The sequence below is a fragment of the Panthera onca genome, chromosome B1 (genome assembly GCF_046562875.1).
Source record: "Panthera onca isolate mPanOnc1 chromosome B1, mPanOnc1 haplotype 2, whole genome shotgun sequence".
Classification (NCBI taxonomy): Eukaryota; Metazoa; Chordata; class Mammalia; order Carnivora; family Felidae; genus Panthera; species Panthera onca.
This window is the reverse complement of record NC_138342.1, coordinates 19,984,937-19,999,164: the sequence shown is the minus strand read 5'-3', so window position 1 is coordinate 19,999,164 and position 14,228 is coordinate 19,984,937. Positions and strand designations below refer to the sequence as shown.

At 45.6% G+C, this 14,228-nt stretch overlaps 1 protein-coding gene across 2 annotated transcripts in view; it reads left to right on the top strand.

The window, feature by feature from the left end:
- Positions 1 to 14,228, top strand: part of CCDC149 (coiled-coil domain containing 149) — a 92,061-nt gene that overhangs the window by 68,532 nt on the left and 9,301 nt on the right. Inside the window, exons 9-11 of one of the 2 annotated variants that reach the window (XM_060655322.3) lie at positions 787 to 931; positions 9,289 to 9,365; positions 11,246 to 11,278. In XM_060655322.3, the coding sequence (XP_060511305.2) occupies positions 787 to 931; positions 9,289 to 9,365; positions 11,246 to 11,278 (255 nt within the window). The remainder of the gene's footprint in view (positions 1 to 786; positions 932 to 9,288; positions 9,366 to 11,245; positions 11,279 to 14,228) is intronic. The other variant, XM_078446233.2, reaches the window with a different exon arrangement.

Below are 14,228 nucleotides of genomic sequence, written 5' to 3'. Positions count from 1 at the left end.
ATTTTATGTTTTAAAAAATATTAATGATGGGGAATAGGCTTAAGTGCAAAAAGAAGAGCTTTTTCCCATTTTCAAAGAAAAATGTATGAATTTGTGTACCTACATACAAGCATATAGGAAGTGATGCTCAAAGGTAGACAGTGAGATTTATTTGTTTCTGTCTGGTAAGCAAGTCCAAGTGGTATCTCTTTTGTGGTGACTCTTAGTTCCTAAAAACATGCATGCACAAAATATATTTTGTATTTTAAGTAATGCCCTATATGATCTTCCCACCCACCGAGCATACCACATCGTAGGAAACTTTGCCACAAAGCGAGGAGCTCAGGACCAGAGAGTCATTACCATTTGCGAGGCTGTGTGACCTTTAGCTAATATTTTTAACCCATTACCACCTTGCATTCCTGTCTGTGAAATGGGAATACATAATACTTCCCAGGTGAGTTTTTTTCTTTTTTTTTTTTAATTTTCAGCCTCAAATGAGTTAGTATGAAAATGTTTTGAAAGGGCAAAAGACTGGACAAATACAAAAGATTATTATTATCCTTTTAAAACATTGTTGGTAAAAGTCCACGAGAACTTCCTCCTTTTACTTGCCGTTTACCCCTCATGCTGAATTTTATTTTGTTTTACTTTTGACACTTGATGCGGATTCTTCAGTACAACATCGTAGCATTTAGGAGCTGGGAACGTATCCCAGCTTTGTTATCCAGGAAGAATGGACATTGGTTTGCATTCCAGCGTTTCAGAAGGACGTAACACTGAGTTGTAAACTTTAATCCCACCTAGTTCAGGATCTGTTGTCTGAGGATCACGGGTGCAGTCTCCCAGCTACTCCACAGTCCATTTCTGATCTGAAATCTCTGGCAACGGCCCTACTAGAGACAATCCACGAGAAAAACATGGTCATCCAGCACCAGAGGCAGACCAGCAAGTATGTAGATAAACCCTTGGGTGGGCGGTGGGCGGGAGAGAGGTGGGACACTGGCTACCTACCAGCAGTGGGTGGCGGCCGGGTGGGTCTGCAGGCCTTTGGGGGAAGCGGGGGAGCCCTCACGTTAAGGAAACTTAACTAAACTGGAATGGTCCATCTGCATTATGACAACATCTTGGCCATTCACCAGATTTGGGTGAGGAAATACTACCTGTCATTACATATTGAACACTTACTCTGAGCCACTCACTGAGAAATGCATATTACACGGGTGATTTGGGTAGTGCCATTGCCTGGGGAATGTAACCTACCTCTCCTGCAAGGTTTCCTTCAGGGGAGGCACCTCCTCAGTGCCGTCTTAGCCTCCAGCATGACTTTGAGGGGTTCGGACAGAGAGGAACATCAAGCGTCAATTTCCACAGGCAGCCAGCCGGGCCCAGAAGGGAGTGTTGCATCACTCTTCCAGATAAGCAAAAACGGTGGTGGGACAGAACTACAGTCAAAACAGAGTGTGTTGGTTTTTACAAACGTATTGACTACGAGGGGCAACATCAAGCAAGTTAAAATAGCAATTAGAGACGCATGAGGAATTGGAGGTGTTCAGACGATGGTGAATATACAATAAGTTAAAGCAACAAACGTGGCAAACAGAGCTGGTTCCAAGGGCGGGCGGCCATGCTCAAGAAAGGCCCCACACTTGGTCCAGGGCCCCCCTGTCGCCCTCTTGAAATCCTTCATCATTGTCTAACGAAGAGGCCTGTGTTTCCATCTTTCACGTAGCGGGTCCTGCTTATAAAACCTACTCACAGAACCAAAATGAAGGCGTGGAACGAGTGAGCAGGCTTCAGAGAGATGAGGGAATCAGGGTCCTGGCGAGGGCGGGGGGCACAGGGAGAGAGGCAACCGGAAAATGATTGAGAGCATTGTAAAAACAAAATAGAAAAAAAAAAAAGAGAGAGGGAAGCAAGGAGTGAAGGGAAGATCACGCAGGAGATGAAGATATATATAAAAGAAGGCAGAGAGCAGTGGAGGGAGTCTGGGCAATCTCAGAGGGATGACAAGGGTAATTTATTGACAGAAGAAGTTTTTAAAATTCTTTTAAAAGAAATCTTAACCAAGGAATGAAACAGTCAGGTGCTAAAATTCAGATACTTCTCAGGGGAGGGAGAAGAAATGGAAATCTCCCCAGAGTAGGTACCAGGTCTATTTTATTCCGGAAGAATCCCCTGCAGCCACCAGTGTTCCACATGAGCCTTCTTTGTCCTCACTGACTCCTATAAAGCAGCCACTGGGGCTCTTTCAAAACTTGTCAGGTCTTCTAAACCCTAGACTATTCTCAGCAGGCAGCCTCGGCTTCTCTTTGACCGAGAAAATAGATGCTACTCACCATGAAGCCCAAGACTTACTCACCATGAAGCCCAAGACTTACTCTCGGATGGAACCAGTGCCTTCCACCCTCTCCCCCATCTCTGGGAAACACACTGGCCCGCCCTCCTGTTGGTCCACACCGTCGTCTCCTGTGCACTCCTCCTCCCACCTGTTCAGCGTCTGCCCCTCCCCTGGCCCCTGCCTCTTCACCGAGAAACCACACAGAGCTCCCTGAACCCCCAAAGCCTTTCCGCACTCTGCAGCTCCCCTCAAATTCCACTTACCTAGCGTCCTTGTGAATAAGGACACTTTTAGTTCTTCAACAGCCACCCCCTCAAAGTGTGTGTGGGGGGGGGGCGGGGGGGGCACCTCTGTCAGAATTACCTGGAGGCACTTGTTTAGAAATGCAGATTCAGCTGGGGGGGGGTCATTCTGGAGGGAGAGGAGGGGGTGTCAGGGTTCTGGATCTTAGCACACACCGCCTAGGGGGGAGGGGCTGCCGTGCAAGGGAAAGAAAGACCACCTACGCTTCAACACCTCCCAAGACTTCTTCCCAAATTTTCCACAGCAGGGTTTCCAGTCCCCGCCAAGCCCCACTTTCTGAGTCTGTTTCTTTTCCAGTTTCTCTGCATCCCAGTTCCGGTCTTGCACTGCTCTCTCAATTCCTCTGACTTTTTCTCCACTGCCTCTTCCCCTCGATTCGCTCCGTGTTCCTCCCTTCCACCCCAGGCCTCTGCCAGGACTTCTTTTTTTTTTTTTTTTTTTTTATGTTTATTCATTTTTGACAGAGAAAGAGAGAGAGACAGAGCATGAGTGGGGGAGGGGCAGAGAGCGAGGGAGACACAGAATCCGAAGCAGGCTCCAGGCTCTGAGCTGTCAGCCCAGAGCCCGACACGGGGCTCGAACTCATAAACTGTGAGATCGTGACCTAAGCTGAGGTCGGACGCCCAGCTGACTGAGCCACCCAGGCACCCCTGTTCCTACTCCCTTAATACTCTTCATGGTTTTCATGCTTTCAGTATGTATTTCAAGTCCTTGCCATGGGCCTTCAGTGCACACGTCACCCCTTCCCCCCTGCTTTGTCCCCACCAGACTATCACTTGCTCCTTGGGAAGACCTTCCCATCTATCCTCCAGCCTCAGACCCCAGTTCCTCCTGCACAACCTCCAGCCCCAGCGCTCTCATACCTGCCCTCCAGCTGAACACATCACAAGCCTCCACTTAAAAGCTGGACTTTTATTTTTTTTGCTTGTTTGTTGCAAGTTTTTATTTAAATTCTAGTTCGTTAACATATAGTGTGATAGTGGTTTCAGGAAAAGGCTGGACTTTTAAAGCAGAGTCCGGCTGCCTGCCAAACTCAGGGACCCCAAGCCATCAGCCTGACACTCCTACCTGTTGGGACAGACTGATTCCCTAACACGTTCCTGCCATAACCCGCACAGCCAGCACACCCCCCAGGCTCCGTGGGCTCTCACCCTCTGTTGAGAAACAGACATGTTCCTTTTGCCAGGTTTGATTTTGTTGTAATGCACCTTTTCATTTTCAACTATTGTTTAATAATTTTGTGCCATCTCGTGGTGCAAATTTTAAAAGGTTAAATAACAATGTGTCTATTGGTTACTACTATCACTCAGCCACCCAACTCCTTTCCTGGAAGAAACCACCATTTCTTATATCTTACGTATCCTTTCCAAGGATGCATATGTAAGTAAGTGTATAATGTATTTACATAGACGCATATAAATACTCATGTATATTTATATAGAGATATTCTTTCTTTTCTGTTCTTTCTTTCCGTCCTTCTTTTCTTTCTTTTTACAAATGGTAGCTAGTATTCACCAAAAAACATTTTTTTTTCAGTTTTGCCCCTTGCCTTTTTTCCCCCATAACAATAGATCTTGAAGATTGCTTCATATCAGCACATAAAGTACCTAATGTGCCATTTTTAATACTTAGGAGGTCTTAAGTTTCATACTTTCAATAAATGTTTTATTTGGGAGCATGTAAAGGAACTAATTAGACAACAAATGGAGTGGGAACTACGAATAGAATTTGAACTTGGTCTGCTTGCTGTTATCCCCGTTGAGTGGGCCCTTTGTGACTAAAGTAATAAAATAGTTTTGTGTTGGTGGAGCATTGTGAGAATATTCTGTTCTGTAAGCGTGTGCTCCCCCTACTGGCCTTCCGCTGCCCGACAGTTTCCTCCCCACTTGGAGAAGGCCCAGTGGGAGCCATCTTGAAGAACTGATGAATCCAATTTGGCTTGAGGTGCTTATCACCAAAGAGCCGGCAGTTGTCTGACGCTTGCCAAAGAAGGGATGAGGTTCGTGTGACCTAACAACAGGTAGCAAAGCAGTCGTGGAAGGGGCAGGTGTTGAAGTCCTATTTTCCTGAACGCCACATTCAGTTTTTCAGGCAATGCTTTGCCGGTGGTTGGGTGCTGCTGGTGGTGGTGGCGGTGAATAAATAGGGACACGCTGGTCTCTCACTACCCTTCCTGCGGTGCTAACACTGTTTTCACTGCGCCTCCCCTTCCCTGGCCAGTGGCAAGTAGCTTGGAAGTTCAAGATATTGACAGCAGGGTGCGCTCTCATGGATCAGAGCGGAGATTCAAAAGGAGGCTCCCTGAGGTGGAGGTGGGGGCAGGGTCATTGCCAGGCGTGTGTAGAGCCATAGTCCCTTCTTCCTCTTTGGACCAGGCTCTCCCCGGGGGCCCTCACTCTGGAATTTCTGCTCCCCGTGTTGTCTGCAGAGCAAGAGCAGATGTACTGTGGTGGTCAGCTCCTGAGTTAGTTCTGTCTTTGCCGATCTCCTCTGAGGTTGTCACTATCAGAAACTACTATTGAAAATCTGTCTAGAGGCCTGGCATCTTGGGGAATTTCCTGGGCCACTAGGCAAACATATGCTGAAATCCCCCCTACAACAAACCATAGCTAAATAAAAACCTTATTTTAAAATCTCCCCCATCCTACAAAAAAAAAAAAAAAAACAAAAAACCGAAAAACAAAAACACCTCTCTCAAACCTGTTTATGCCTCGAGCTACTGCCCTAGCTGTCTCCTCCCATTCCCTGCTAAACTACTTGAAGAGTCATCTGTATTCACCGCCTAAAGTTTCTCCTAGCCTGCTTCTCTCAACCCTGTCACTTGGATTCTGGGTTTCACCCTCTCCATCACCCTAAAACATCTCTCTCAAGGGCCAGGCACATGTTCTCGGTGGACTTTTTCAGCCAGTGTGACCGCTTTGTAGAATGAGACAATATTGACCACACCGTCCCACCTGGAACACTCTCTCCTCTTGGCTTGCAGGTCCCACCTTGCCTGGTTCTCCTCTTCCCGGTCTACCTGTGCCTCTCGAGTCCCTTCTTCCCTCATGTGGGAGGTACTCGAGACTCCTATTCCTCTGGCTTCTCACACTCTGCTGGTGAGCAGACCTACTCCCCAGCCTACGTGCTCCTCTCTGCACTCCCAGACTTTCCTTCTCCCACGTGGCCAGCTGTCTACATGGATATCCTGTCGGCACTTCAAATTCCTCACCCGCCTCCATGTTATTACTCCTTTTGGTTGACTTCCCACATCCCCAGTGGCTCGTTTTGGGCCCCCACCATCTCTGACTTGGGCACCACCCTTCTGACTGGTCTTTCTGTTCCTGCTCGTACTTGGTGCAGTTCATTCTCAACTCCACATCAAGAATACTTTCCCTAAACTCCATTATGCTGCTTCTCTGCTTAAAACCTTCCAATCTTTCCCTGTTGCCAGTGTATAAAAGTCTCACCATTCTCAACACGGCAACAAGATCGTTCATGAGCCGAGTCCCTAAAAACCACTCTGGATCCATCTTTCCTTGACTCCACTTCTTGTCTGCAGTTCTCCGTAAGTGCTTGTGTACGTTCGGGGCCAGGTTCTGATTCTGGACCTTCCACTTACCAGCTGTGTCACCCTGGACAAGTTAGCTGACCTCTTTGAATCTCAGTTCCCTCACATACAAACTAAACTTACTAAGGGCTGCCTCACTGGTTGTTGCAAAGGGCTAAGGGAGATAATATCTGTGCAGTGCTTAGAGGAGTATAGAAGAGGATAAGTGATTGATAAATGTGATTCAGACCTTCCACAGGCTCTGTACGTGTGTCTCTGTGTGTACACGTCTGTCTCCCACCAGACTTTTAGTCCCTCAAATACAGGGACCCAGGCTGCTTCCCTTCATCATCCCCTACCGCCTCAATAATTGTGCATTGAATCGGTCCAATTGAATTCAAGGGACCCTGTTCCTACTTTGCTGTCTTCGTCTCTGCATACCGCCGCCTGTCTCCCTGCACCACACCACATTCAGTGGACGCCCTGCCATATTTGTTAAATGGGAAGCCAACAAGGAAAAGCCTTTTTTGTCATTTGAGGAATCTTGGGTTCTATTGTTCGGGTCAGCCCGGCTGCATCCATATTTCAATTACGAACAGTGTTTAAGACTTGTTTTTTTAATGTTTATTTATTTATTTTTGAGAGAGAGGGTGGAAGAGAGGGAGTGGGGGATGGGTAGAGAGAATGGGAGATGGAGAACCCCAAGTAGGCTCCGCACTGTTAGCACAGAGCCTGATGCAGGGCTTGATCTCACCATCCATGAGATCATGACCTGAGCTGACACCAAGAGTCAGATGCTTAACCAACTGAGCCACCCAGGTGCCCCGTGAACAGTTTTTAAAGAGTACTAGTTCCAGACGCAAGAGTGCTTGTTTTAAAGTGCCATTGTTATGGGTTGGTTAAGAGCCTGCACTTCGGCAACAAACCGAGTTGTGACTTCAAATCCAGATTCATCACCAGCCGAGTCCTGCTTGTGCTTTCAGGCACGTTAACGAACTTCTGCGCCTCTGTTTCCCAGTGGGAGTAATCGAGTGGGATGGGCTGGAAGAGAGCTCTGGGGGTGGGCAAAAGATACACCTTGAAGATAAACTGCGTGTCCTTGAGCAAGTTCCTTAGGGTCCATGTGTAAAAAGAAGATAATAATACAGTGTAGCCCGCAGGGTTTTTGTCAGGTCAGATGAGATCACGTAAGTTTAATAAGTGTTCAGCACGGGCTCTGACTCATACCCAGGACTCGGGAAAGATTAGTTCTGCTGTTCATGTTAACAGTGGTGTGGTTGCTATTGTTATTGATGATGTTATTGCTACCATTGCTACCAGTACAATTTCCACTTGGTCCATTTTATCACCTCCAGCTCTGTATCAGATGCCTATGTCAGGCCAAAGAGAACAGTCACTGCTGACAAACAAGCAGGGTCCCTCAAAGTAGGGGACACCGGCAAATTCGCCTCAGCCCATTTCTGGGAGACAGGTCTGTGTTATCCGGGAACATCAGTAAAAAAAGAACCAAATGTCTCTTCACCACGCCTTCAGACGTTGTTCTGATGGCATCCTTCAGTATACACAGAAGAGTTAAGCCTTATCTTCTGTTTCCAAGAGGCAGCCACACACAGATGATCTGATCTCGTTAAGAAACAGGCATCAACTTGAACTCTGCCGTGATTGCATCTCAAACCCATCAACTGGTGAAAAGGGAGCTTGGATCAGAAGGTCTGAGCAAAATATTGAAAGCGAGATTACGAAGAATGGTGTTTATTGAAGGGTCGGTGACACGAAAGCAGAATAGACCCAACAAATAGGGTGAAAATGGAAAGTAATTGATAAAGACCTCGCAGAATTTAAGACTTAAGGAAAAGAAGAAAAGCTCCAGGTACCTAGATGAAGAAAACCACATATAGTAACGTCAGAGTTTTCTGTGAACTCAAAGAGAATATTAATTAAGATGCTGCAAGTCAATTCAGGTAAAATAAAGATGGATCCAAAGCCATATATATACGTGCAGATATATACATATTCATGCCTCTGTATGTATGTGGGTGTGTGCAGCTATCTCCGGAATATAAAGAGAGGTAGGAGAACAATTCTGGCATTCTGATTTCTCCTGCTGAAAGGAATCGAAACTTTACCTTGAAGGTGATTTCCGCATCATTTTAGCACAGCAGGGTCAAGAAAATCCCCCCAATAATATAAAGACTGGTTTTTCAATCTCCAGGCCAATGGAAAGTGATTGAAGTTTTCGATGACTATGGAATCATTTCCCAACTATATTTAATGTCACGTAGAGTGAAACATGGGAAATATATGCCCACATTTATGTCCTTCCATGCATGTGGACCAAGTTTGGCCTCCAAGTAAACAGCATAACTTTTTAGATCTACGTTCTAGAACCTATATGTCACAATGAGCCAGAAGGGTCACCTTGGAAAGCAATATAATTAATTATTCTAGTGATTCTGCAATTGCTAGGAGTTCTTTTGCAATGCCTATTTCTTAATTCCTTCCACAGATAATTACAGGCCTTGAAAAAAGGAAGGCATTTTGTGTAATCAAATATGTTTATCGAACACCTACCGTCAACCAGGCATTACGCTAGGTAATAAGGGTGGGGACGTCAGTAAGACGTAGGTTTGGTATAAGAAGGCAGATCTTACTGTTTTATTGACTCAAAGCAACTTTACCAAGCATGTTCACCCACCTTATTTGTTAGAGTTGGTTATTTCCAGAACTCAGATCCACTCTCAGAGAATCAGCTGTGATACTACTAAGGGTATTCAAAATGAATTGTAATCTCTAGCAATGAGAAATTCCCGTATAGAAATTGTGTCAAATATTTGGGCAATGATGGAATAATTGACGTGGGAGAGGACTCGAATGGCAACATTTTAGTATTTTTTTAATTACTTGTTTTTATATGTTTTCATATGTACTTTCAATAGAATGTATATGAATATAATATATATTCTTTACACACACACACACACACACACACACACACACACACTTTTTTTGCATATACCTTAAATATCAAAACATTTTCTATCTAGGCACGAGGGCGTTTTCCCAAGTAGCTTGCTCACAGCCCTGAGAGCTAAGACACTCATTAATCTGTCTGTTGCCATTTTCTCTCATTTTCCAGAATCCTAGGGAATCGGGTGGCTGAATTGGAGAAAAAGTTAAGAACTCTGGAAGTTTCTGGTTTGTGGAGTCTTCCAGGTAAGCAGATCTTCATGAAAATTCTTTTCTCTCCTTTTTTTTTTTAAGGAAGCCCTCACATAATTTGCAAAGAAGATTCTACTTTTTAAATGTCCTTTTATATGAAGATCGTTGTGGAGAAATCTACAAGCACTTTAAACTTAGAAGCCATCAATTTTGGAAAACAATCGGGAAAACTCAATAAATATACAAATTCCCATCTATGGACCTATCAAGTTTCGCTGACCTAAATTCAGAAATTGGCATTGTATGTGTCTGTGTATGCTTTATTTTTCACCTTTGTGAGTGTAGTAAATTGTTTCTTTTCTTTTTTTTTACCCATAGGTATCTTATAAAGATTTGTTCATTTTATTCTATGTTTTTAGGTTTATTTATTTTGAGAGAGAGAGAGAGAGCACACATGAGAGCAAGCAGAGGAGGGGCAGAGAGAGAGAGGGAGAGAGAGAATCCCAAGCAGGCTCCACGCTGTCAGCGCAGAGCCCAATATGGCGCTCGATCGCACGAACTGTGAGGGCATGACCCGAGCAGAAGTCAAGAGTCGGATGCTTAACCACCTGAGCCACCCAGATGCCCCAAGATTTGTTCGTTTTAAGTATGATCCCTAAAAGGAATATAAGAATGTACAAAGGTTTGTACAATTTAATCATCAATCTAAAACTGAATATAAGAACTGACAAAAATTTATTCTATTTATCATTCCTAAAAATGCATATAAGAGCTAACAGTTAGTTCCGCCTTCTTCCCTTCTCTTCCCCTATCCTATTTGTTTGTGCAGCTTGAAAATCAGAATTTTCTGGGGCACCTGGGTGGCTCAGTCGGTTAAGCGTCTGACTTCGGCTCAGGTCATGATCTTGCGCTCTGTGGGTTTGAGCCCCGCGTCAGGCTCTGTGCTGACAGCTCAGAGCCTGGAGCCTGTTTCAGATTCTGTGTCTCCCTCTCTCTCTGCCCCTCCCCCACTTGCACTCTGTCTCTCTCTGTCTCAAAAATAAATGAACATTTAAAAAAATAAAAAAAGAAAAAAGAAAATCAGAATTTCCTTTGGAGATTTTTTCCCACAATTGTACTCTGTGTGAGGAAACTCTGATGCCTCACTTTAATTAGCTATATTTATCCTCTTTGTCTTGATAAAATACCCCCTTTGTGAGACCCCCGTCAGCTATTCCCCTTTGCTTTAAACTCTCCAGAAACTTGTATTTATCATTTTCCACCACCCACTCTTTCCCTAGAAGCAACATTGTACACATATTTTTAGTTACTTAACCTTTCTGCACAAACCAGCCTCCTGTACCCTTGAATCATATCAGTTGCTTCCCGGTAACGTGTGAGAAATGAAAATTGCCATAGGGACGTGGACAACACGTTTTCCTAATGTAAACCTGAATAGCTGCCTTAGTTTGTCTGCAAGTGCGTTTCATAAATTGGAATTTTTAGCAGAGATTCCTTGAACTTGATGTCAAAAGACCTAACAGAACTAATTAGTGGCAAGTGCCATTCTGGGGATTTGAATGATCCATTTTGCACAAGAACCTTTTGATGCAGTTAAAACCTTATCTTCTCTGAAGGCCTTTCTTTCATTGCATTGAATTTCAACACAGGCAAATTTATCGTTTATTTTGTGCAGTCAGATTGCTATTTCTGTGCCTGTACTGGAGTTTTGACTTTTTTTTTTTTCTCCAAGTGATTTAGTGAAATTTCACAATGTTTTATTTCTACGATTTATGTAAAAAGATGGAAGTTGAATAAGTAAAGGAATGCCGAGAATTTTCTCTCTCCCTCTCTCTCTCTCTCTCTCTCTCTCTCTCTGGTGATGTTTGGTCTGGGTTAGAATGGCTGTATTATGCACTAACAATTCTTTCTTTCCTCTTTTTTGCTGCCTGAAGGCCTGAGCTACAATGTTTCAGTAGGATTCGGGAGTATGTTCTATTTAAAATATCTGTGTTTGGGTCTGGTATCAGCAGTGCGTTAATAACACCCCTGCATGTAAATAAATAGGAATGCATTCTCTATGTATCATTGCACTTTTCTGATTAGAGCAGTCAATTGAAATAGAGAATTCAATTAGTACAAAGCAAATATTGAACGGTAAAATTAGCTTTCAGGGACCCAGCTAAATGGATTTTATGCCATGGCCGTGTTGGTTCTAGTATCCGGCCCCCACATAGACACAAAGTGAGAGGACAGGGAAAAAAAAAAAAACAACCAAAAAACAGTGGGGATTCCCCAGATCTGATACAGTTTAATGTAAGGGAAAGAGCTGCTCTGGTACACTTGTGAAGGATGTTACAATGAGGCATGGCTTGGGATCATTTCTAAAGGCTGGTGAGAAATACAAGGGAAGGGCCTCTTGCAATATGAATCCAATCAGGCCCTGCTATCGCTCATTGTTGACGGTGTGCTTTTAACACACCAAATGGTGGAGCAAGGGTCACTCTCCTCCTTCCTCTCTCCTTCTCTCCTCTTCCCACCCCCCCACCTCCTTCTCTTCCTTTCTTCTTCTCCACCTCTTCCGCTTCCACTTTTTCCTCCTCTCCCTCCTCTTCCCCTCCCCAGGGTGAAGCCATATCAGTGTTTCAGCCACCTGGAGGGGACTGAGCCCCCGTAGTTTCAGAGAATTGCTAGCTCTCTCTTACTTGCTAGCATCTTGAAAGGATCAGTGTCTTCTCCAATATATCAGCCCATCAGCATGTTGATACCTTTTTGAGCAGCACCTTTGTGAATTCAGTTCTGTACGGGGCATTCTGGACACGCCCCTTGCCCCCTTCCAAGAACCCATAGTCCCATTAGGGCAGCAAGATGCATACACATGTGGCAATGAGAAGAAAGCACGAAGTGATATATAACTAAGTGCTGAGTGACAAAGGTGTTAGTGTGTGTGAGTGAACGATGTGAAGAGTCATCAAATGTCAGATCTGGAAGGACAGCTGAGAGCAAAGGGTTCAAGGATGGCAAATCCTTGGTGTATATTAGAACACACCCATTCCCACATCAGCGGCAGACATTGCTAATCAATCACATGACTCTTCCATACTGATCTCACATGTGGCCTTCAGAATAGACATCCCCACTGGCTTCCCAGGAAGCCACCTCTTGGTTCGAGTTGCCATGGGAGAGAAAACATTTCCCTTTCCTGATCTAGTCCAACCCCCTCCATTTTTGATGAGGCAACAAAGGCTCAGGAATTACAAGGGTACCTACAGCCACCGAGGCGGGTATTGGAACTCAGGTGTTTCCACCTGTCCTGGGGACCTGCAGTTCAGAGAAGAGAAGAATGGGGTGAGTCAGATCACCCGGGGACTGGATTTCAAAGCAAAGTGGATTGGAGAAGAGGCGTTCAGAGCCAGAAGAGTCTGCCCTGAGACTCCGAAGGACTGTGGTGAATTCCGCCTCACTCCACGCCAGGATCACCGCTGGGCTTTGAGCGTGCAATGAGTTTGCTCTGAGTGTCTTCTCCTCCCTCCTCACTCTCTGCGCCCACAATATGTAGTTCTTGATGTCGTTTGATAGAACTGGGGAAGGTTTGGGATCTTGCTGGGAAGGCAAGTTCGACAACAGCACAGCCTGCATGGAGAAATCATCTGGATAGGAGAGGGCACTCCAGACTATTTAATCGGTTCCTACGAGGCAGAAAGGCATGGGGCTCCTGCGAGAAGGAAGGGATGCTGACCTGGTCCCCCAGGAGGGAATGACACCCCCCAGCCTCAGCCCTCCAGCCCTTTGCTGGCCTCTGCAGGGAGAGGGGGGGTGCTTGGGGGCTCTGAGGGGAGGTTTCCTGGACGAGCTCCTGCTCTGAAGAGAAACACTGAAAGCCAGAAAAAAACCTGGCAAGAGCAGAGCCTGGCTCCTTGAGTTTTTCATTTTACTTCCCTCTTCTCCACTCTAAGCATCAGCCTGAGGAGGAAAGTGTGCATTTTGAAAGTACTTGGCACACTTTGGAGAAGGGAGAGAGGGATGTTGTGTTTCAGGGAATCAAGAGCGCTCCCAGACATTCACACGCCCAGCAAACGGAGGTGCCTCTGTGGCCTTCCACACCGCCTGTGGTCTGACTCCTTGTGGGTCATCTGGCCTCACCCCTCCTCCTCCAGGTAGAGGCATCAAAATGAAACAATGAGACAGCAGACCATCAGATTAGAGCTCACATTCATCAGCATAGATGGAATCCAGACTTAGAAACGCTAGGACTGCCTTCTGATAAGCCTTTGAATCCTTCAAAGGCTGCAGGAATGACAAAGTCTCGGCATTTTACCTCCAGATCAGGAAATGATCTCTCCAGGCAGGAATTTCAGGAAGTATCTATCTTCTCCCCAACCCCCAGCTTGGTTGGCCATGGAGAGTGATGGCTTCAGTTTCCCTTTGCTAATGCTTGTTGCTCAGACTCTTGGAGAGGTTTCATGGTGCTGGCTCCAGCATTTTTGAGGAGCCACTGTGGAAAGGATGATGTTCTGTGGCTGGAGAGGGCCACAGAGACATTGCACCCTAGAGAATTCCTCATGCCAGGAGGAGGTGGCCCTCAGGCCACCTTAGTCACTCAGCTGCACCCAGCTCCCAGCTCAGTCGGTAATTCTGATTCTTCGGCCGCCAGGGCAGAGGGGACTTGGAAGACTGGTTGGGACACAGAGTGGCAGAGTGTGTCTCTTCCTGCAAGAACGGGTCTACCTGCTAGAGAAAGCTCAAGAAACGCAGTCCTGCTCCTAACTTGAAGACAGTAAGTGTTGCCTTGATGGAGAGAAGCAAAAGAAGTTCACCCTGAGGCATCTGCTGTGGGTTCATAGTAACCACTAATCCCTCAAAGTGTTCCCAGATCGGATCTTTGCAGCACAAAGGGAGACCTGATGGTGTTTGTTTCATCTGAGGGCCTCTTAATAA